General features: G+C 44.7%; 1 protein-coding gene across 3 annotated transcripts; it reads left to right on the forward strand.

The window, feature by feature from the left end:
* ZIC4 (Zic family member 4) lies at positions 1-24,194 on the forward strand. Of its 3 annotated transcripts, XM_043998708.1 has the most exons (6): positions 1-433; positions 4,709-4,793; positions 11,574-12,078; positions 12,187-12,798; positions 17,947-18,271; positions 21,203-24,194. In XM_043998708.1, coding segments are annotated over exons 3-6 (1,422 nt in total). In that variant the 5' UTR covers positions 1-433; positions 4,709-4,793; positions 11,574-11,594; the 3' UTR covers positions 21,204-24,194. The 3 variants fall into 3 exon arrangements, with proteins under 3 accessions (XP_043854643.1, XP_043854644.1, XP_043854645.1); XM_043998709.1 differs by lacking the exon at positions 11,574-12,078 and having other exon boundaries at positions 11-433; XM_043998710.1 differs by lacking the exons at positions 1-433; positions 4,709-4,793; positions 11,574-12,078 and adding an exon at positions 7,924-9,126.
* The last annotated feature ends 133 nt before the right edge of the window (positions 24,195-24,327 follow it).

Here is a 24,327-nt window from a genome sequence, read left to right on the forward strand (position 1 = left end):
TTTTAAAAAAGAAGAGAGAACCTCATCCTGGCCAGTCGTTGTAAAAACCTAATGGCAAGGTTAACAAGAGGGTATTTTTAGTAAGCGCGTCAAAATATACAGGGTAAGAGTGAATGTGGGAAAAAAAAAAAGTTGTGGGTTGTAGAAGTTATCAAGTGGGATTTGCGGCGCTCTCTGCAGGAAACGAGAGCGGCTCCAGTTCAAAGCCACATGCACCAACGTGACATATAAGCCATTAAAATATCATCCTGACGGCTCATTTCTGCTCCATCATACATTCCCTAACTGCTTCCAGAAAGCCCGAAAAGAAGAAATGAAGGATGACCGCCTCGCTGGAACCACAAAAGACGTGGTTAGCGGGGTTCTTTTCCCCCATCGTCCACCTCGAAGTGCTGTGCAGAAATGAAGGATTCTCTTCAACAGGTGGAGTGGGGTAAGTGAGTGCGACAGGGAGGCAGGCTGGAAGAAGGGGACTGGCATCCAATCTCCCCCTAAGTAAAACCAACTTGGCACCCTTAGGGTAGGGCTTCCGCACACCCTTCCCGAATGGGGAAAAGTAACTTGGCACTCCCCTTATCCCCCCACCCCTTTTTACTTAACTAGGGGTAAGGAGTCGAACACCCGTTGAGATAAGGGAAAGGCAGAATGGTACCTCTTGAAATGGGCAACTTTCTGGTTTAATTCTCCCTCTCCTCCCCAGGGGGCTGGGGTAAAGGGATGGGAGGGAGAATTTGGTTCTCTCAGAAACCAGGAAATTTTTTCCACACCCTCCCCATCCCACAGGGTAAATTGGCTTAGAGACCCAGGGTGGGGAAAGGGGAAGGGACCTGTCTGGGATGGGGCTGAGGATGTGAGAGCTTTTTTGGAGGGGGGTGCTGGGGGGGGTGTCATCCTTCCATTGTAAAGGACCTGAGATCGAGGGTGTGAGACCCCCAGAGGAAGCGACGAAAGATTTTCTTTTTTCTCTGTCCCCATTCCCGGTTGGGACTTGGAGGAGATGAGGCTAAGGGCGAGGGGAAAGAGACTAGAATTACCTAGTCCCAGGTGAAAGGCAATAAGCTTCACAAGCCCAGGCTTGGATCACGGTGCTGGAGATTCCCCGCTCCTATCCCGAACAAGGACGCGGGGCTCCCCAGCCTTCTGGCTTCTCTTCCCAGGATTCTTGGCTCCTGGGTCAAGCTGGAGACTTCCAGGCTCTGGGGCCAAGCGGAGCTTTTACTCCTGCCGAAGCAGGCTGTTAGGAACACCGTCGCCTTTCTCTTTCGAGGGCTAAGGAATAAACTCTTCCCTTCCCTTCCCGGAAGCCCTCAGCTGCCGCAGCTGACTTCCTCTGCCCTAGGGCGACTGCTAGGGTAGCCGAACAGCCGACGGTAAGGAAACAAGTGAGGCCACCGAGCTAGCGAACTAGTAGCTTTGTTAGGGAGTTCCCAAGTTGCCACGAGCGGAAAGAAAAGGTTTTTTGGAAAGGGTGAGAAGGCTTCCTATCCCAGAGTCTTGGGGGCTCCTCTGGACCCAATAGAGTTGAAATCTGGGCCGAACATAAAGGAAGTTTAGGGGTTCGGTGTGTGTGTGTGTGTGTGTTTGTGTAGAGTCAGAGTAGTGTAAAAGTCAGTCCCTAACAAACGCCTCTTGCAGAGCAGTTCAGCCGTGCCCCTAGGCTGCATTAGTACGAGGTTGGCGGAAAACTTGTCCGCTAGGAACTCTGGGTTCCTTTCCAGAATGGGTCATTTCCCTCAACTCCTCAGGTCCCCAAGTAGTTACTAGAGAATCTCCCAGACCGCGATACTTTTTGTAAGTCGCAATCCTTGTTTTCATGTAGACTAAAGAAGGGTTAAATCCTGGCCTTTGATGGGGGAAAAAGACTTGTGTTGTCCTGAGTCAGCGAGCGCATCTCTGTTGGCTAGCGGCTGGTGCTTCCTTTCCAGTTCCAGGGCCAGCCAGCGGTCTCCAGGACAGAGCCCGCCGGAGGAGGGATTGCGGAGTGGGGGAGGGGTAGGTATTTAGCCTCAGGGACTGGTGAATGTGAGAGGGACATTTACACTAAACAAACACAAAGCTTTTTTTTTTAAGACACCCCCCTACCCCCACCCGAACCCACAGTTCTTGGAGGAAAAAGAGAGTGAAGCTAATTGTCGTCACAAATGTCTTCTCTGACCCCTGTTTTCCTCCCCATTGTCCCTGGGGATGCCTCGCGTTTGAGAGATGGGAAGGAAGGGAGCCTAGGAAAGGAAGAAGGTGTAAAGACACTAAGGCTCCAGACCTGTGCCCATTCTGTCCCAAGGAAGGCGATTCGACTTGGAGGAATCTTAGATTTGGGGCACGGTAGGCGGACCCGCCAAGGCTAGATCGGGGGAAATAGGCACTCATTTTCTTCAGTGATTGCTGCAAACGTAGTTAAGCAATTAAGAGTAGTGTTGAAGGCTAAAGCCTTTGAAATGGCCGATTTTGAAAGTAGCCTAGAGTTTGACCTCTAACCTAGGTCCTACCACGTGCGTTGAAGAGAGAGCATACAGCACCGTGTGGTGGTGGTGTACGTGTGTGTTTGCGTGTCTTGCCTGGCTAACTTGAGAAACGGCCCCAACGAAAAGGTTTTCCTTTTTCTTGGCTCTACTTCCCCCCATTCCTCACTCCTCTCCCATCTGATCATTCAGGCTGAATCACTGGCTTCATTTTCTTTTCCTAAGGGGGAAAACTACGCCTAGGGAAAATCAAGTGCTCTCCTCTGCCACCCCAACTTTTGCAGATCGCTTCAGGATCAGGATTAGATTTAGGTTTGAGTAAATTGAGTTCTTCTGCTCCATCTAAGGCAGAAACAGCAACTTCATCAAATGGGCATCGGGCACTGCCTGCTGGCCCTTGAACAGTGCCCCTAAAACCACTCTAAAACCCCAACACTTGGTGGTGGGCCCAGGGAGAGGTCAGGCAAGGAAGGCCTCAGGGAAATAGCCACAAGTTTCTCTGCTTCTGCCAGCCTGGAAAGGCCCAGTGATTTGAAGGAGAAATCTGTTTCCCAAAGGAAACTGCAAGTTTCTCCCAGATGCCTTTTCCCTTGGCAGTAGCATGTGTCCTAATGCAGATACTATTAGGAAAGGGGTCACTGCTGGGAATGAGGTGTCAAATACTATTTGCTTATATTGGTGCTGTGGTTTTATAAGGAGAAAAGGTGCTTTCTAGGCACCTTTGTTCTGGATTGAAAGTCATCTTGGACTCCTTTGAGCTATACTGTATTTGACATCTGCCATCAGTATCTCATCTGTTATAAAATAAATTTTATTTAACCACTTTTGGTGTAAAGGTCTTAGCACAGCCTTCTGTACAAAATATATCTTGGAATATCTGTTTATTATTAGTATTGCTATGATTGCTATTTGTATTATTCATAATAATAACCACAAATAACTTTGAAAAGGAAAATTGGGGGGGGGGAGAAAAAATGTCCCAAATCACTTCTAAGAAGATAAATATGGTCTTCCCTACATTTCTCTGTCATTCTCAAGATAGTTGATGCCAAAGGGAAAATGGAAGGTCTCAGAAAGATTGAAAATGGCCAAGAAGGGAGGCTGGGGACTCCCTGATTATAGGAAATCGGAGTGCTTTTGAACCAGGATCTCCTTTGGCCTCAGGTTCAACAAGTTAAACAAGGGCTTGTTCTGCCTGCTGGAGTGTCGGGGGCAGACAAACTTCCTCCATTTAAAGGATTGTAGTGTTTGTCTAGTGGGAGCTCAGGGTGATTCATTCTGTTTGCCTTATGGAAGAGATCTTCAATTCTGGCTTTTTCCTTCCTCTTCTCCTGAGAGAGAAGGAAAGGTTGGACTTGGCTAGCTAGACTTCTTCTTGATCACTACTTTCCAGAACTCTGGCCCAAAAAGTAGGTGATTAGGAAACAGGTGGATCTAATGACTCTGTATTACACTTTATTTAGCTTGTGTTTCTGACAGAAAGGTAGAAAGTGAGTCCTTCCAGAACTAAATAATTCCATGATTCTAATCAGACGACTTAATTGGTACAAACTTGTCATTTTAAGTGGGGGGGTGGGGGGAGGAAGCACTGTCCCAAGTGACATGCACGTGTGTAAACACATAAACACAAACACACGGCATAGAATCCATTAGAATGACTTATTCGATCACTGTAAGATAACCAAGTTTGTATTCAGTTAACATTTGCCACGTTTCTACTTTCTCAGCCTCCCAAGGTAGACTGCAGTGTGGAGGCTGTCCCGGTCAAATTTTATGAAAGCCATATAATTAACATATTTTTTAAAATGGGAACCTCAAAGCATAATTTCAAATTCTAGAGTTTCAACTGAGTAAACTACTTGAAAGTGAGTGTAAAAACAGCGCAATAAACAGGCATCTTGTAAATTTCTGAGCACTTTGACTAATAACTTGCTTTTCATGTTACTATTACCACTACCACCACCACCACCCCCCTCCCCAGCATCCCACCACCCCTGCCGAAATCACGCATAGAAACTTCATTACGTTATAAAAGTGGGCAGTTCAGTTCATTCTCCATCTTGGCCTTCATGCTTGGAAATGGCCAAAGAAGGAAACAGACGCCGTCCACCCTAAGTATCATCCTTCACTCCCACTTGTCTAGGCTTCTGGAGTCCTCCAGACAAAGGCTCGGGGAATACTTTCCCAGCATACTCACTCTTTTTTACTGGTTACTTCCTCCCCTCCCCCACCCCTTTCTTCCCAAACAGGGTCAAAGTCAGAAAATGAGATACAAGACTTCCTTGGTAATGAGGAAAAGATTACGACTTTACAGAAACGCCCTCAAAGAATCAAGTAAGTTTCACACCACTCCCCCTCCCCCATTAAGTATTTTGTGAGTGTTCGATGAAGTTGCTTGATTTAATTTTTTTTTTTAATGTTGGATTTTGGGTTTGTATGTGGGCGGGGTACGAACGCACGAACGATTAAGGTTCAGTCAATCTTTAGGTTAAATGAGTCCATTTTTTGAGTTTTAGATTTCATTTACTTGCATAAACACACATCAGGGCCATCCCGCCCCACCAGAGCCCGGTAAATACAGTTCAAAGATGACTCGTTCCGACGCTCTAGAATTAATATTTGACGACTCTCTCGTTGGAACAACCACCCCTGACCTTCTGCGATGCCACTGTCACATTATTCTATGACATATTCATCTTGAATTCATTTACGGACGATTTGATTGGAATGAGGTTTGACATGTATTGGATCCTATTAAAGAAGAAGACTTTGATCTTGTTGATGGGGTAGACATGATATGTCTCATCTTTACTAGGGATACCAGCCTTCCACAATGTGGTGAAGACCAAGTTTCCACCATCCCTTGTCTAAGTAGTTAGTCACTGACATCTGTTCAGGCAGGAAAACCTTAATCCTGAAGACTTTAATGCAATATTCCATTAAAAATAAGCTGTGGTTGTGGTTTTGCTTCAAAGCACTTTAGTTTCTAAAATATGAAATACACCACCAGTTCTGTGTAATTTTACAGCTATTCTAATGTTCCTACAGAATATTCTTTCAGAAAAAAATGGAAAGTCACTGAAGTGAGATACCCATTGTTTTTTCCTTATATTTAATAGTTGAAAGAGAAAAAGAAAACATGCTTCTCTAGTTAAGAATAGTTGCGTTGAAGTTGAGTGAACTCTATTTCCTTTCTTGAACAATCTTGAAATACATTTCTTATTCTTCCATAATACTCCCACGTAGTTTTCATAAACAAGACATTTTAGTGAATGAAATACTTCTAGCATAGCTTTTCCTACTACATCTATTCTTTTAATGGTTATAACAGGCCAGCCTTTTGCAGAGTACAGGAAGAATACTTTCTCTCTTCTTTTCTTCATTTAGTCCTGAGGTTCCACAATTCATTTGCATACTTTGGAGTACAAATCAATGTTCTTCCATAGACTTTTGACTACTGACCTTAACCTTATGCTATATTCTTAATTGGAGTAGAAAGTTAATTTCAGAGAGAAATGAGAAATCTTTATTTCAATAGCCAGGGAGGAAATCACACTTTCTATTGAATAACCTATTCCACAATTAACAATTATTCCATGAATCTAGATGGATCTCTAATAAAAGAAGCAAATGCGTAGTTGATCATACATAGTTTGGTGCAGCCAGAAATGACTAGTGGTTTCTGGGGCTTGCTAGTAAGCTCTAAGAAAATTAGAAGTAACTTTAAAATATAGCACATTTTCAGAGATGTAAATAGCTGTTTTTATTTCTATATGTAAATATTCTAAAATATAAAAATGACTCATATATGGAAATGTGTTACTTTCAACTTAGATCCTTTCCAGCTCTGAATTCTATACTTCTAGAATCATAAAAAGTTTCAGATATACTGAATGTATAAATTCATTCACTGGGGCAATGCAGTGTTGGGGAACAAATTTGAACTAAAAAAATCAGATAAACGGACAGAACAAAGCATCACAGAATGTTCTATGCACCTTAGCTATATTTTTTAATTTCCCGAAAGGTAGTGCTGTGTTTACACTGTCAAAGAGACAGACAGACAAGAGATAGAGACAGAGACACAGTGACAGACACAGAGAGAGGAGAGAGAATTTCACGTTTAGCATATAGTAGTGGCTTCCAAGGTCTTGTATTTCATAAGATTTCTGAGGGTTAATTTACCTAAAAGAAACTCTGCTTTCTTTGGATTTAAGTTGGCCCAGCCTGTGTAAAAATTATGCATGCATTCAAACACCAGTGTACACCACTATAGTGTAGACCCTCCAAAGTCCTCTCTAGAGCAAATTTTCTCTTTAAATAAAATAGAAAGATGAACTGTTTTATTTTGTAGCCAAACAATTATCTTTAACTCAGTTGTGTGTGTGCTTTTGCTACAACTATTAGGAAAGGGGAGATAAAGGCCAACTATCTGCTTTCTTTCTTGTTACTGTAGGGTTATTTTTTTCACCACTTTCCTTTTACCCTGCCAATCTCTGTGATAAAGTACAGGAGGAAGTTACTTAAATACCAACCTTCTGTTGCCCAGCTCCTAAGGTAGTACTGAATTCACTCTACACTCTATTCCTTATCCCTAGCTACTGAGATTGGCAAAAGGCTTTTTACGATTAATTCAGAGGTAACCCATCCAAACACTTGTCTAACTGCATAAATACAATGGGACATCACTGTTCAATATAACTTCAAAAGGGGTTTTTCCTGTCAATCTTTGAATAAATCTGAAAGGATAAAAATGTTGGGAGCAGCAATATTTATTCTATGTATATCAGACAGGTTTCTGGTAACTATTTTCTGAGTTTTTCTTGCTGGATTTCAACTCATAATATATGATTCCAACTTGCCTGCCAAGATTAGGGAAATTTGATAAATGCACAGGAAGACTACTGGTAACTGAAGAAGAAACAGCCAAAGATGTATCTCAGTTTTAAAGCATTCTAAGACAGGATGTATCTGGGCATGAGCTGTATGGAATCTCTTTTCCCCTTTTCAGTCATTTTTTTCTGGGACAAATAAGTGGACCCCTAATGCTACTCACATACTCAGGTGAGCAGATGTTCAAAGTTTTCCAAGGGGTACAATTATAGTGCATGCACATTTAAACCTTGACAGGGAGAACCCCTCCTATACAGTGATGTTTCTATTCATTGACTCTGCAGTTACAAAAGTCTCCCAGGGGTTCCCTCAAAACTAAACACAAATGCACATTGAACATACATATATGTGGATTTGACTACAACTTGCACAGTATATTGTTGTATATATGTATTTAAAAACATGTATATAGGTATGTGATACACTTATATTGTCTATGCACTGACAGGCATATTGAACAATTAAATGGCTCATTAAACCAAAACCAAAATTGAAGATGCCCTTAGTGTACGGTAATACCCCTAAACAATCTGTTTTACAGGTCCAAGATCTAATTGAGAATATATGTTTAATTGATCAACCATTTTTGATATTTCCCCCCTTTTAAGGTAGGACTTTCACTAGTCTAAGAAGTGTATCAAACTTAGTGTTGAAAGGTTAGGAGAAAAACATTTGCCTCCAAGGGCATGATCTTGGTTTATTTGTGAGTAATAGCTGAGTAATTCCTTACATGTGCATCCAGGAAATCTCTGTCCAGCCTTAGAAATGAATCCCTAAACATAAACTTATAAACGAAGAGACTTTTAAGCTACTTGCTGATGCCTGGAATTCCAAACTTCAAATATGGCCAAGGATGGCTCTTTTCTTTAGGAAACAGTCTCCAACATCTGAAAGTTGGCCAGAAAAAAAAAACACACAATAAGCTCCTCCAGATCCAGGTTTGTTGCTGATGAGGAAGTTGAAGAAAGTGGTGGTAGGGGTGAGGGAGCAAAATGGAAAACAGAATATAACAACTACCCTTAAAATTCCAAATTGTAAGACACTCACTACAAATACTTTGGCTTTGGGAGGAACTATAATGGAGAAACCCTGAGCTGCCCAATAGTCTCTAATATTTAAAAAACTCAACTGGGCCATCGATTGAGAGTGGAGTTAGATTTGCTAAACTCTTGGGTCCCTGATAGTGGAATGCTTCTGGCTTGTTAAGGCCAAGCGAAATTCTTCCAAGAGTTAATCCCTGTGCTGAATTGCATCGTGCAGACAATGTCCTGAGAAAAAGTGAACAATAAGTTATTTGAAGGAAGTTAGTAAGAATCCGCCTATGCCTTAGAAATGCATTCAATGATTTGGATCTTCTTTAAAAAATACCCACACACAAAAGAAATTGACTGAACAGGAAGCATAAAATAATTGTCCTCATTCAGCGTGAGGAGGGCTCACTATATATTCATTTTTTTCCCTAACTATTCTTCTCCCCTCTACCCCACCCCCAAGAAAGAAAATAGTTATTTCATCTCAAATGGGAGAATGTCTTTTTTTTTTTCTTCATTCACCAACCTCCTGTTGGAAGCTGAAGCACGAAGTAAGCACTCCTGCACTTGGGGCAGAAATGTTGTAAGCCAGCCAGAGCCGAACAAGCTTACACTGTCGGACAGTCAGTCTCTGGGCCCCTCTTCCTCGCCTGCTGGAGCCTGTCCTAAAGCTAGTTAGCGGTGGATGCTGTTTTCCGTCCTTGCCCCTTTAAATCGGAAGGCATTGAAGACTGCACCATCCGGTAAAAGCAGACAAAGGAAATTACCTCATTGCTTGCTCAACACTCAGCTCCCTCTTAACCTAACGGGTTTCTCATCGGCTACTTTCACGCACCAGTAGCTCTCCGACACTTAACTGCAGAGAATGGGAATCAGACAGCGAGATCTCCTCGCTGAAGTCCCTGATTTCTAGCCGCAGAAGGATCAAACTCGCAGCCGGCCACCCTCCATCCAACCGCAAGCCCTGTGGTAGTCACACTTGGCAGTGGGGTCTGGCGGAAGGAAGGAAGGAAGAAAGAAAGGAAGGAAAGAAGGAAGGAAGGAAGGAAGGAAGGAAGGAAGGGAGAAAAAGAGAAAGAAAGAGAAGAAGGAAGAGAACACAGAGAGAGAGAGAGAATAAGAGAGAGAGAAAAAAATAAAAAAGAACAGAAAGCCCCATCACCAGCAACCCAGAGGAGGGGGGAAAACCTGAGGAAGTTAGGCCTGTAGTCAACAAGTGTCAGTGAGCAACTTAACCAGCTCTCTCTTCCCAGGGGAGTTCTGTCTCCGTAGCTGGGTAGCACAGCTTGTACCGGCTCTAGGGAAAGCCCTCCCTTTCCTCCCTACAGACTGTGGAGTCAGACGCTTTAAATGAATGGGACCCGGGAAGCTTTTGGAAACGAAAATGAACGGGGGAAAGAAAGAAAGAAAGAAAGAAAGAAAGAAAGAAAGAAAGAAAGAAAGAAAGAAAGAAAGAAAGAAAGAAAGAAAGAAAGAAAGAAAGAAAGAAAGAAAGAAAGAAAGAAAGAAAGAAAGAAAGAAAGAAGGAAGGAAGGAAAGGAAGGAAGGAAGGAAGGAAGGAAGGAAGGAAGGAAGGAAGGAAGGAAGGAAGGAAGGAAGGAAGGAAGGAAGGAAGGAAGGAAGGAAGGAAGGAAGGAAGAAAGAGACAAAAATCCTGGCTTCTGATGCGAACGCCTCTAGAGCTTGGGGGGGGGGGGGGCGGGGTTGGCAGGCAAGGAGCCGACCTTGTAGCTCTCCTGCGAAGTAAAAGTTCTAGGCTGCCAGCATTTTATTACTGAAGAAGCGGGGAAGAGTGGAAAGGGAAAGAAAGCTTGGGGTCATCACTTTCTTTTTTGGAGGCTTGTTTTTGTTTGTTTCTTTTGTATGTATCGCGTTTTGTTTTGTTTTTATTGGTTTGGCTTTTTTTTTTCCTGTGTGTTTGTTGTTTCGGGGGAAGGGATGTAGGAAGAGGAACTGGAGCTGCAAGGGGGCAGGGTTTAGGTGGCTATATCAATCAAGCTTTAGGAAAAGCTTTCCTTGCCCCTACTTTGTGTTACAAAGACCTCTGGGTATTGGCCTATCAACGGGTAGACACTAACTATCGCCAGTCTGCCACAAACTCGAAAGTAGATGACCTTGGGCCCCAGTCGTCCGGGGGCCAGGCGAGAATACTGATCTTCCGGGTTTGTTTATCAGGCCTTCTGCCTGGGGAGTGAAGAAAGCAGATCTTAGTGGGGAGGGGGAGGGACTGAGGAGGAGGAGAAAGAGGAGGAAACAGACACAGAAACAGACATAGATAAACAGAATGGGGTGGGGAGAAGAAGGGAGAGGAGAGAGGAAGAGAGAGAGAGAGAGAGAGAGAGAGAGAGAGAGAGAGAGAGAGGAGACTTAGATAACCAAGTTAAGTACAGGGATTTCCAAAGCAGAGGATGTGCCCAGCCTACTCTCCAGCTGCTGCCTGATTTCATCTGGATTATGGCTGTCTCTTAAACCCATCCCAGTTCTTCAAGCCGAGAGAAGAGTTGAAGAAGCGCCAAGCAGCAGCCTAAGTTTACGTAGGTCTTCCTTCCCGCCGCAGCTATAGTCGCCTTGGGGCTGTTTTAGCTCCGTGGCCAACCTCTGCTCCTCCAGTGGCCCAAGAACTGGGCTTAGCCAGCGGACATGGAAGGAGATCTAAATCTGTCAGTTAAACAGTATTTTTAAAAAAACGTTCATAATGAAAATACCAGGCATCGGTCAAAAAAAATGTTTAAATAATACTACAAAAACAAAACTGTTTTGAGAAGAGACCCGGGGCGGGGGGTTGGGGGAAGGGAGGGGGAGAGAACAGAGGAAAAGAAAAGAATTAGTGCCCCAGTCATGGCGCATGTGCAGTGTGAATGAGTGTGTGTGTGTGTGTGTGTGTGTGTGTGTGTGTGTATGTGAGTGTGCTTCCCCTTCCAGCTTAAAGCTTTTCAGTCTCCAGCAGGACCTGTCATCAGTGACGTCAATCATCCGGCGCCGGCCAATCAGAGGGTGGGGTAATTGTTTAGCTCTCTGGGCTGCAGCCGTGTCCATGAATCTCTATTCAGTATCTCCCTGCGTCCTGCTGCTGCCTCTCAAGCGTATGGGATTCCACGTAGGCATTAAAAAGGAAAAAAAAAAAGCCAAAACTTGAAAAAAAAAACTTTGCAAAAGTTTTTTTTTTTCTCTTCCTCCTCCCCGCTGTCAGGTGACTGTAGCGTTAGAAGCCATGAGTGTGGAGGCTTTGGGGAGCCCAGTGATGGAACCAGCTGCACTCTCCAAACGGAACCCGGCGCTGAGATTAGTTGACTTGGCAGGGGCTCATCACCACCATCATCACCACCATCCCCCACAGAGCGTCACAGGCTTCCCGGGGTTCGCCGGTCACCCCCATTCAATGGCTCCCTCGCACCCTGGGGAGTACGCTGCTGAATCCCGCCTAGGGCCGAGTCCATTCCGAGCCGAACACATGGGGCACCATCATCCCTCGGCCCTCAAACTCAGCCCTGCCCATCATCCTCATCCCCACCACCGACACCAACATCATCATCATCACCACCACCACCATCCTTCTTCTCCTCCTCATCCACCTCCTCATTCTATGGCAGGAGGCCACGCTGAGGTGGTCGGTAGTACAACCGGAGCGTTTGGCCCAGTGCCTTCAACAGCTATCCCTTACCCTGTCTCCCACCCCGCTCAGGCGCTTACAGCAGGTAGGGACTTCTTAATACGCAGAGAACTGCCAGCCCCCATGATGCCAGGGCTAAGCGAGCAGCCCCCTGCTCCCAATTCTCACCACGGAATGTTTGTCTCAACAACAGGTAGCTATTCTGGACACCATGGCCACCACCACCCCGAAGCTGGGCATCACTCTCTTTTCTCTGGACTCCATGAGCCGCCTCCCCAGGCCTCCCCAGGTGGCCATCTGAACGGACAGATAAGACTGGGGCTACCTGGAGACATGTACGCCAGGTCCGAGCATTTCACTCAAGTGCCCGCCTCCAGGACAGATCCTTTCGCTGCAGCTTCTCTGCATAACTACGGGGGCATGAACCTGAACGTGAACCTAGCTCCCCACCACGGCCCCGGAGCCTTCTTTCGCTACATGCGGCAGCCCATCAAGCAGGAGCTCATCTGTAAGTGGATCGAGGTGGAGCAAGCGCCCAAAAGACTTTGCAACAAAACTTTCAGCACCATGCACGAGTTGGTAACTCATGTCACGGTGGAGCACGTTGGCGGCCCGGAGCAGTCCAATCACATCTGCTTCTGGGAAGAGTGTCCGAGAGAGGGGAAACCTTTCAAAGCCAAATACAAACTTGTAAATCACATCCGAGTGCACACGGGGGAAAAGCCCTTCCCCTGTCCTTTCCCGGGGTGTGGGAAAGTGTTTGCTAGATCAGAAAATCTCAAAATACACAAAAGAACTCACACAGGTCAGTATTCATCGCTCTCTATCTTATTCAGCCACTATGATGCAAGCAAGTGGTGTATTTTGTATGCCCTCAGTGTTTGGTTTCTTTAGGTTTCAACTCTTGTATTTTTGATTTCCCTTGTGCCAAAGTCCACAAAATATTAATTCCGGTTTTTTATTTTTAGATTCATGCAAGTTTTGGAGGCTGAGTACGTTGCTACAATGTTTCTGTTATGGGGAGGGTCAAGGTGGGGAATGAGTATGTGTGTGTCCCTTTGTATGAGTTCTGTGTTCACATGATTTAAATATTTTAGGGTGTATGAAGGCGTTTTAAAAATCAAATTGGTGTGGAGAGCTCCCAAGCGACGAGTGAACAATGGGCCTCTAACTTTTTCCAGGCTCTCTTGACTACTGTGGCTGAACTCTTCCTGCCTTTAAATTGGTAGTTCTTTCTCACTGCTGCCTGCTCTGGGGTTCAGAAATGAAAATTACGTTGGGGGGGGGGGCTTTGCAGAACCATATGTATCTGGATTTCCAAGTCCTCCTTTTTTAGAATTGCAGAGGCAACAGACCCCACACATTTTGTGAATCCTCACCTCTAGCCAGAGCCTAGGAACAATTGGGCCTATCTGCTTGAAATGTCATTTACAGAACTGTTAAGTGAAATGGGGACATGTGTCAAACACATCTGTTAGTTCTAGTTAACAGAGGGGGAAGTCGCTGGATGGAAGATCCTGCAAAGCTTGAACTCCTCCGGCCAGAAGCATCTATAATTAATGAAATTGCAAGGAGAAAGTTTTCACACTTTCCGGAACAGCCTGTGAAGTTGTATTAATTAGTTTAGCAGCCGGTATTTGTAGACTCTTTAGCTGTTAAGTTTCTTTTTCTTTCTTTCTTTTTTTTTTTTCCTGTTCAAGTACCAGTAACCTCCCCTCCCCCCTTTTCAGGGGAGGGGGGATTAGAAGGAGGAAATAGGAGGGAGGGAAAGAGAAAAGGGGAGGGAAAGGAGAGAATGGAATCTATTTCAATGTAGTTGTTCTCCCCCCCTTCTATTTTCCTCTACACCCCTACTCCTTCATCATCTCTATTTTATAAAGTATCTTACAATCTCATTATCAGAAGTCTTGCTAGCCTTCGAAATTGCTTACTTTTTTGAATAACAACCAAAGTCCCCCCTTCTTCCCAGAAAAAGTCCCTTGCATTGAACCTACTCAGAGCTATAGACCTGAAGAATACTACGTAGAACATTTGTCCATTCCCCTCTCGGCTCCCTTATCCCTACCCCAGCCCACCTTAGTGCCTTCTTGTGTCGTTCGCTTAATTGAAGGCAGCATCTCCTTGGGCTGGCTACTTTACAGTCTCAACTAGGAAATCTTTTTAGTGTCTATGCAGACCCTGCATGTACCATAATGCCTCCAGTGTTATTTTGATTCAGGGGATAAAAAGAAATACCTATGCTCCAAATGGTAAGAAAAACACCTCCGCAAACGTTCTTGTCAGCTTGGAGCAGGTAGAAAGAGTCATTAACAAGGCAACTCATCCTTAATGACAGCGTGGTCCTTAAGTAAACAAACTTTTACTGCTCTTTACCGGCCCACTGTTTGAAGTCTCTGAAGCAGAAAATGGTTAAATTCTTAGTGAAATTGACCTACAGCAAAGAAGCAAGTTCAGGGCGTCGCAGGGAGCGCAGGTTCGGGTTTGTTAACCGCAATTTTCTAAGTATCCACTTTTCACTTTCAGCTTCCATTGTGATTAATTACCGCGCCGTGTAAAAATCCTACAGGGCCTTGCCTGTTCCCGCGTTTCTATTAAACACCCTAAGTTGTCAAAAAACAAAATGTTTCTGAAATTGCAATAGAACTCGCTACAAATTATTCATGAAGACAGTTCTAGATTCAACGGGAAAATAATTGCCTTTTCAAATATTAATGACGTTTCATTTCCTCCAGTCCGGGGAAGTAGTGAAAAGCAGTGATTTCCTGAGACTGGGAGAATTTCTCTCTTAAAATAAGGGATCTAACTTAAAAGCACCTTAACACGGCCAACACTGAGGGGTTTGCTTTACTTTGTGGCGCTTAGGAGGAGGCAGCAGGAACAATAAGGATATAGGGGAGGGGAGGAGAAAGAAGGGGGATCCTACGCCTTCTCCGAGCTGTGGCTTTCGTTTTCTCAGGCACGAATCTTGCCTTATGAAACTCAGGGCCCTATCCTTCCCTCCTACCGGGTCTCTTCTCCCTCCCCCCGTCCGTGTAGCCAAACTTTGTAAAAATCTCGAGGTGGAGCCCCGTAGGGCAGGAAAAATAAAACCGACCGAGTGGAATTTCTCCCTAAATACTTGTGCTCAGCTACAAGTGTGCTATAAAATGGCGGTTGCAGAGGGGCCGCCCCAGACTTCCTGACTTGGCCCGGCAGCTTGCAGCGGGAGGCGGGTCCCTTGAGCCCCAAAGGGGACGGCCCGGCTCCGCTTCCCAGACCGGTCTGCTCGGCCGGGGACATTTGTGGAGTCCCTGCAGAGGCGGGAGGAGCGGCAGCCCCAAACCGGCGGGCAGCTGAACTCCGCAAAAGCCAGGCTCGGAGGATCCACGCCCTGCATTCCCTCCCGGCAGGCCAGAGCGGCTCCCCTAGACTACGCTCGGCGCTCACTCGCTTGCTCGGCTCTCGGGCCGACTCGGAGCTAGCAAAAGCGACAGAGACGCTTACCCGAACGCCGACTCAAGAGGCCGAGGCTAGGACTACTAGGCTAGGACCAGCAGATTGGCTGCCGGGCCCAGAGGAGAAGGAGCCAAGGCCATTGAGGCCGAAGGCTTGGAGCGCCAGAGAAAGTACAAGCCGCAGCAGCCACTCAGTTGGCCTTTCTTCCTTACCTGTCACGTAACTTCTCCGGCTCAGGCACTGGCTTTACGGGTCCTCTTTCCCAGGGGCCTCCTAACTTACCTCTTGCTTGTACTGCCCTGATATCCTTCTTTCATTTGTTGACTTGGCTCCACGACCGGAGGAGGTCAAATCATTGTTTCTTTATGTGAAACTCTAATTAGGCAGTCATAAGAAGATTTTTTTTTTCCGGTAGGAGAAAATATAACCTTCAGACTCCCCCCGATCTGTTTTCTCAGTGAAGCTCTTTCTTCCTTTGCAGGACCTTGATTGCGTCATTTTTTCGATTTTTTTTTTAAGTAAAGAAAAAGTTTTTTGGTCATCCATACGAATTGAACTACTGGGGAAGGAGAGAAAGAGAAAGCATGTGGACAGTGATGACACTGATTTATTCTGCCATCCCCCCCCCCCTCCTTAAAAAAGGAGTTTGTCCCGTGAGAAATGAAAAATGAAAGGCACCACTGTGGGGGGAAATCCCATTTACAAAGTAAATTTCAGGGGGAAGAACTGTCCAGGGTTGGTATTCTTCAAAGTGCATTCATTTTCATGTGAAGCAAGTGTATAAGGCCTAGATCAAGCCTGCGTTCATACAGTTGGATGGACAGGTAGGTAGAAAGACAGGAAGATGATAGTAGGTAGATAGATAGATAGATAGATAGATAGATAGATAGATAGATAGATAGATAGATAGATAGATAGATAGATAGATAGATAGATAAACACCCATATGCTTCAAATCCCTCCCTTAGGGGTCTATCTTGAGTAAGGCTTTGTTTACATCAGCACCAAATCCAGATCATTTCATGGTAACATTTTATTTTTTTGGAATTGGCTTTATGGTGAGATGGGAGTGAGGGTTTAGGGGATAGGGGGTTGGCCTTCATCGAAGGTATACAATATCTATACACACTATAGTAATCAGCTATATTTTAGGTGTTTCAATCACACACCTTATTTGACTTAGCAGCATTGACTGAGGGAGTAGGCAAGGGTTGATGTTTCCATAATTTGCAAATTCCTGGTTGTAGATAAGGAAAGACTTTATTGGGGGAGGGGGAGGGGGAGGATAAAGCAATATATAACTGACCCTTATTTGGCATATCATTTTGCCAAAATGTTCCACATATATGATCACCTTCCATTGGCTACTGGGCACATCTATGCATCCAAACTGAGAAAATCCCTTGCTAATTCTTCAAAGTATAAGATTTCTGTTTGTGACTCTATGACGGTTGGCTCTGGCTTTATTGTGATAGTTTGGGGGGGCAACTTTGGCCCTAATCAAATTCCCTCCCCATCCATGGAGGAGATATTAATTCATTGCAAGATCTTTCCTCTATCCCTCTAACTCTAACAACAGGCAGGGCTGGCCCCTTCACCTCTGTTTAGGAGTTACAGCACTTAAGATCTTGCCTTCAGCGGTTTGTGGAGACCAATCTGTCTTTTAAACACTCCATTGACAATAAAACCAAGTAGCACATGTTAATATCTTCGGGAGGCCGTTGTAACCCATATAATAAAATATTATTACATGCATTCCAGTATAGAGAGATAGAGGATTATTTAGGAAAGATTTGAAGAATGCTGCTAAATGTTTTCCCTCAGGGGGTAGACTAGAGAGGGGGAAAAATGGATTTCATGTGAAAACAGCCTCAGAAGTGAATCATTGCCCACTGAGGAGCTCAGAATACCTTTCCCTGAAGACAGAATATACATTGTTTACACGCAGTGTGCAACTGCAGTTGGTCTTTAAATTATCTGACTGCTTTGTCATTTGCACAAAACCCACTTTAGAAAACAATTTGGGCTGGAGGAAGAAGGCGTTTGGGTCTAAGGACAACTTTAAATTGGGTAGATTCTGGCTTCACTGCCAATATTCTTTCACTGTGTAAAGTGGGTTCGGTTCAGAAGAATGGATTTTAGAAAACCAAGGCGGAGGGGGGTGGGGGAGAGATGGATCCATTGGGATTTTAGACGATGGAAATTAAACTAAGATGGAGTCACCTTCTCTCTCCATCCTGCTCTCCCAATTCCTAAACCTTGGGGGGGGGGGAGGGGGAGTGGTTATAATAGATCTCTATCAAGGGATGTGAGTTGGTTCCATTGGGGGAGGGGAAGAAGGGGGGAGGTTTGAAAGTCCTGGGGCCATGTGGAAGGGTTTTCTTTTCTTCTCTCCCCCCCCTTTTTTTGGGGGGGATCTTTTGTTTTTTGTTTTGCAGAGAGACAGAGACTGAGAGGGAGGAAGGCTCCCAACCCTCCCCCTAACTAATGTATGTAATCGTTAATTGCATTCTTTCAGGAGAAAAACCATTCAAATGTGAATTTGAAGGCTGTGACAGACGATTCGCAAACAGCAGCGACAGGAAGAAACACTCTCACGTGCACACCAGCGACAAGCCCTACAATTGCAAAGTGAGAGGCTGTGACAAATCCTACACGCACCCCAGCTCCTTGAGGAAACACATGAAAGTGCATTGCAAGTCTCCTCCTCCGAGCTCGGGTTACGACTCCTCCACCCCTTCCCTGGTGTCGCCCTCCTCGGACTCCGGCCGGGACCCCCCCGGCTCTGCTGCAGCCCCCGCGGAGCCCGGCGCCTCGTCGCGGGCGGCGAACCTGAGCGAATGGTACGTGTGTCAGAGCTCCGGGCCCAACGCGCTCCCGGCTCCTCCCAGTCCGGCTCCGTCACCTGACTCGGGAGAGGCGGCTGCGGCGGCAGAGGCGGCGGCAGAGGCGGCGGCGGCGGCGGCCACGGCGGCAGGGCCAGCGGCGGCGGGAGCGGCAGCCACGGCGGCAGGGGCAGCGGCGGCGGGAGCGGCGGCCACGGCGGCAGGGGCAGCGGCGGCTGCTGCTCACACGAACTGTGATGCTAGGCCCTGTTACTAAAAAGGGAGAGGGAGAGATCAGGAAGGAAGGAAAGAAGGAAGGAAGGAAGGAAGGAAGGAAGGAAGGAAGGAAGGAAGGAAGGAAGGAAGGAAGGAAGGAAGGAAGGAAGGAAGGAAGGAAGGAAGGAAGGAAGGAAGGAAGGAAGGAAGGAAGGAAGGAAGGAAGGAAGGAAGGAAGGCCACTAGCAATCAGTTCAGGGCTGTAGGTCCCCAATGCAGTTTTGTCATCCCCATCAATCTTAAAATACAAAGATCTTCTCAGATCGATCTCTAGTTATATGTTTATTTGATCACACGCACCTTCCCTCTTTACGCACCGTACACATACATACAAACACACTCCTGTACCTCAAGCTGCTGCAGCCTGGGGGTGGAGGACTCATTGAAAAGGAACCCTAGATTCTGGTTGCTATTTCTAAAGGGACCGAGAAAGAAAAAGGAAAGAAAGAGAAAAGAATAATGATAATAATAATGAAAGGATTGATGGGGGAACCCTGGTACTTGGAAGAAGCCGGAAGCCTGATAAAATAAAGGGCCGAGGCTCTGTCATCAGGCTGGGAACTGTATGTTTTGCTATAGGGAGGGAGGTCAGCGGACTTGCAGGCTATTCCTAAGGGGTTGGCCTGCTCTCGTTCCCCCTCCCCCAAGCCCGCCCCTCTATTGCCCTGCCCTGCCCTCCCCTTTCCTTTCAGCCCCCCCTCACCCCATCCCAGCTCCCTCTCCCACTGGTTGAGTTGGTCTTCCCGGTGCCAAACTGTCTCTCATCGATTTCTGATTTCTTCGCCCATGATTGTATCAATGAACCAAAGTGTTTAGTTTTTTTAGTGTCCGTGGATTTCTGAGCAAATGGATAGCCTGCGAGTGGCAACCTGCTCGATCTCACCATTTCTGCCTAGGTTCTTTTCCTGCTTCACCCTCCAAATTCTCGCCCTTCCTACAAAACCACAAATCCTTCAAGAATTGAAGGTGTTCTTGTTTTGTTTTGTTTTTAAATGAAACCCCCGACCCTCTCCCCAAGAAGGATATAGGTGTGTTATATGTACACAAGTACATGAAACGAGTGTACAAAATATATGCATGGGTGTGTACGTGTGTATGCACTATATATGTGCATGTGCATGTATACATACAGATATATAGTAGGCCACGAATAAAACTAAAGAGAGAAGGGAGAAAGAGTGGCCTACTGTTTAGCTTGTCCTTTCTCTTTATGTTCCCAAGTCCTTAAGATGCTTAATGCCATCTTCCCCTGCCTCCACCTCCAGCCTCCCTCGAAGCCATTGTCATTCATTCCTGTTGAATCTTGCGGGTGCTTGTGATTTCTCGGGGGTTGTGGGAAGGCTTTTTGTGGTGACGTCATTGTGCTCAGGCCACTTAGGCGAAATTACTTGTGAGGTGTCAGTTTCTCTGGATGAATCGTGTAAACTACGTGATGGTCTTTGTCTAAAGCGCACAACCTTTGTCTTGGTTTTTTTTGTTTGTTTTTTTAAGGAAAAAAACAAAAGAAAGAAAAAGAAAGAAACACCAATAATAAATTTTGTATCGGCAAAAAGAAACCCACGGTGGTGATAGAATGTGTATTATATACATATAATGTATTGCGGTGTACACGACAGCAGGGAAAGGACTCCCCGTTGGAGAACCACAGTTCCTGTACCTTGTTTTTTTCTCCTGAACCTTGAGTTCTAGGAAATGGGGAGTTGGGGTGACGGGTCGGGGTTAAGGAACTCCTTTGCAACAGTTGCAAAGACAATTTAGGCATCATTTCTTCTCCTTCTGCATCTTCTGTTCTAGGAAGAGAAGGACAATTTTCCTAAAACTGTTATCTGTTCATTGCTAAATGGAAGATCAATTGGTTGTTTCCCAACTCCGCCCTCATTCCCCATAGAATTTAAAGAACCAGGTGATTCAGGGGGAATTGGATTGGGTGGGGTGGGTGGGGTGATGTTGAAAGGGATGAGAAGGGCAACTAACCAAAGGAACAAGAAAAAAAAATCTCCACACAAGGGACTCATTAGGCAATCCTGAAGCCTTTTCACCTACTCTTCTTGGGATTCAGTTTTTTTTTCTCCATAGAAGCTTCTTTCGGATACTATTAGATAATTTTCACTTTCTAACACTCAGCTCAACAACTTCAACTAAATAAATAACTTACTAACTGGTGTGGAATTGTTTTCATTACACATAATGAAAACCTGATGCATCCAAATATATCCTTGGTGAATTATCTAGTCAGTGAAAGGAAGAGGAGAGAGAGAGAGAGAGAGAGAGAGAGAGAGAGAGAGAGAGAGAGAGAGAGAGAGAGAGAGAGAGACGGGGGGGGGGGGGGGGGGGGAACCCACTCATAACACAACAGTGCTGATAGTCATCAACTGCATCAGCCTTGGGCCAAGTTGGTTGCAAAGTAGTGTTTCTCATCACAAAACTTAAACTGTGGAAGAGGAAGGGATTGAGAGTGGAGGAAAGAACAGGAAAGGGTCATCTTAGAAAGATTTTTCATTCTAGAAGGATGTCTCTCTTTAAAAAAAAAAAGAAGAAACCTTTTTTTCTATCTTGATGAGCTCATTGCTTTCTTTTCGTTCCTTTGCCCCCGAAGAAAAATAAAGTAAAATAAAATAAAATTGTTTGACGGTGTAGGCTAATCACCTTTAATTTTTCATTTGCTTGTTACAGATGTCCACCGCGTTGCTCTCAAGGTAATCTAGACAGACGCAGCTGAAAGCTTGAATCTTATGCCTTAGACATCAAAGGCAGATTGCACAAAGAAGTATTTCTCCGCAACGGTGAATCTTCATGGTAAGTTAGGATTTCTATGGCAATAGGCAAGTCATACTTAAATACTGAAAGGCGAAGTCTGGAGCCCGTCCAGTCTTTTCATTAAGGACATAATATTTACGTCTAACAGGCCTTTTTTCTTGTGTATACAAGTATATATTTTTGTTTGACGCGAACTAAATCATTTTCATTTAATTTCCGGTAAACAAAAACCACGCGAATGGGCACTTGTTCCAGATCATAATAAAAATGGATAATAATGTCAGGAAGAAAAGAGCCGCCTGAATTGACGCGTCAGTTCCCCTTTGTCTCTGCATTCTGCCGTGATCAGAGAATGCATTTGGATTTGATGGCGAGTTTCTAAAGGCAAGGAAATGGTTTTTAAGGGGGAAAGAAAAGGAGAAAGGTCTAATCAAGCTCGGGTTGTTCAAAGAGTCTGATTTTGGGGTTGAAAGTGTGAGTTTTATGGTGCATCTACATGGCACGTTAGGATCGCTATGGTAATGAGGAGAGCAAAAGCAAGCGGCCCTCAATAGAGGCACACTCCATTTGAGACAGTCTATTAAGATACATTTGCACTGACCTTTGGTTTCATGCTAGTTTAATACAGTCAATCTGCTCTCCATCATATACTTCCTGCACATAATACACTTTCTCAAATTTGGGTGTTTGTATTTACCCGAGACCCTGGCTCTAGTTGTGCTTGGGATTTTGGTCAATGTTCTCCCCTTACCCAAATCATTACTGTTCTTATCATTACTGTATTGTCGTGTTGTGCGCAGTGTTGTTGTTTATTGTCAGAAAAGGAAGAGCTGGTCTCTAAGAACCTTTACTGCCCCCCAAAGACGATCCAGGGTCAGTCGTGAATGACTCTTGGCAACGTCAGAAGCTTTAAAATTAAAATCGAAAAGAAAGAAAGAAAACAAATTTCATCCACCAGAACACTTCGTTTTCCTGTCCTTAAGTTAGCTGAGCTTGGAAGACCGCGACATCGAGATGGACTATAGGAATGAGCCACATCCTCAGAAAGTAAGGAGGACTGACTTCTGGCCACTCTCACCATTTCCAAGCTCCCTTATGCATTTAACTTCCTACCGCCTTCACTTGTCCCAAGAAGGATGTTTATCAAAGTCTAAACTTATAAGTGGCCCAAGTCCCCCCTGTTCTAAGGATTCTGCTAATGGAAGCTGGGGAAGAATTTAGTCTGGGGGAGACTGGGATGGGCAGGCATTCCTGGGAAGGAAGGCCAAGGCCTTAGGGAAGATCCCAGGAAAGTTAGAAGTCCATGTTTCAGTAATTGTCTTGTTGTTTATTTTATCCAAGTACCCCAGTGAATAGGGGAAAAATAAACACGGTGAAAAAAAAATTCAAACAGTTGAGTCTTCTTTAGTGCCAGCCCTTGTGGTTGAATAAAAAGGATGGTCCGCTTTCTATTGAGCTGAGAAATCTTTGAAGTGGGAGTTATTATCTGAGACATTCCTGCTTGTCGTCCTAACAACGCTGATGAAACGTAAAACGGGCTTTGTTGGCGATTTGTTCTCCTCTCTGTCAAACTCCCCCTGCCCGCTAGCTTTAAACCGTTTCTAAAGAGATAAAATCAAACTTTTTTTTTTAGATAACTTTAGGGCTCTAAAGTCTATACAGCAAAGAGCAACCCACATAAATACAAGTCCACAGGCTTACCCGTCTGTGGAGACCCCAGCACACACTTTGGTACACACTTAAGAAAATGGCGATGACTCTGTGTGTGTGTGTGTGTGTGTGTGTGTGTGTGTGGTGTACATGGCCAAGTCGAACAATCTTGGAGCTTGGGGAATTTGTGTTTCTTTTCCTAGATACATGAAATCTTAAGTACTGGCATCAGTTGATTACCTGAAAGGGGGAGGAGGGCATGTTCTTTTAGAAATCCCCTTGTCTCAGTAACCCAGAGAAATCACACCCCTCAACACACTCTTCATCACCCTCAAAGTTAAAAGGCAGTCCTCAGCTAAAAATAGACTCATCCTATTTCCTCAATCCCACTATAGAGTCTGCAGAGCCCCTTTTTGGAAAAATAAAATAAAAGTAGGTAAGAGAGCTAGGACTGCTCCAGTGGAATAGTCTTAATTCAATGTTTACATTGAGATAACTGAAAAATAAATAAGGAAGGAATGTAGCCCCGCTAATAGGCATGCAAACGAAAAGTCCCTTGTGAGCCTGCGAATGAATCTTCTTACTGTCTACCTAGCCAGGTCTTGGAGCTTTTCATCGGTCCTGGTTCTCTGAAACCTCATGTTGTGCTTTTAAAGGTGGCTTTAAACACACACACACACACACACACACACACACACACACACACACACACACACACACACACCAAACCATTCAGGATATTTAGGAGGTCTTCTTTCCCTCCCCTGTGTGTGATGACTAAATGATTTGTAAAGAAGTTTCCTAAAGCTGTAACCCATGCTGTTATTATAGTTGTTGCAAAATGTTGTCTTTTCTATTGATTTTTATTTGTTTACTGGAGGTCCCCATATGTTTGTTTATATCGCTAATTTATGGGAAAATGTAATGATCGCAATGAATGTGAATTATACAGACAGGAAAACGTTTTGTAACCGTAACTCACAAAGAATGCCCTACTGAGCCCTCTGAATATTTCTCATCCTTTCCTTCCAGATTGTGATTTATATCTTGCCTTCAGCAGGAGTTAAATTATAAAGTAACTTTTTTTTACTTGTTCTGTTTGAAAGCGACTAGACTACTGTGGAAAGAAAATATTCCAAGTAGTTGATGAATCTTTCTGTAAATATGTACAACTTGAATTCTGTGACTCTTTCTCCCCAAAATATATCCTAGATGTGTAGACGATGTTTCATTTCGTTCTTTCCATTATTTCAAAATAAACGTCATATGCATCTTCCCACCCTATTTCGATTCTGGGTTTCAAATGATTGCTCTATCCCGAGGTATGAATTTGTTCTCCAACTTTCAATCTCCATTTAGGAGGAAAATGGGCTTCGTGTTGTTTGTCTTTC

This window comes from Dromiciops gliroides, chromosome 3 (genome assembly GCF_019393635.1).
Source record: "Dromiciops gliroides isolate mDroGli1 chromosome 3, mDroGli1.pri, whole genome shotgun sequence".
Classification (NCBI taxonomy): Eukaryota; Metazoa; Chordata; class Mammalia; order Microbiotheria; family Microbiotheriidae; genus Dromiciops; species Dromiciops gliroides.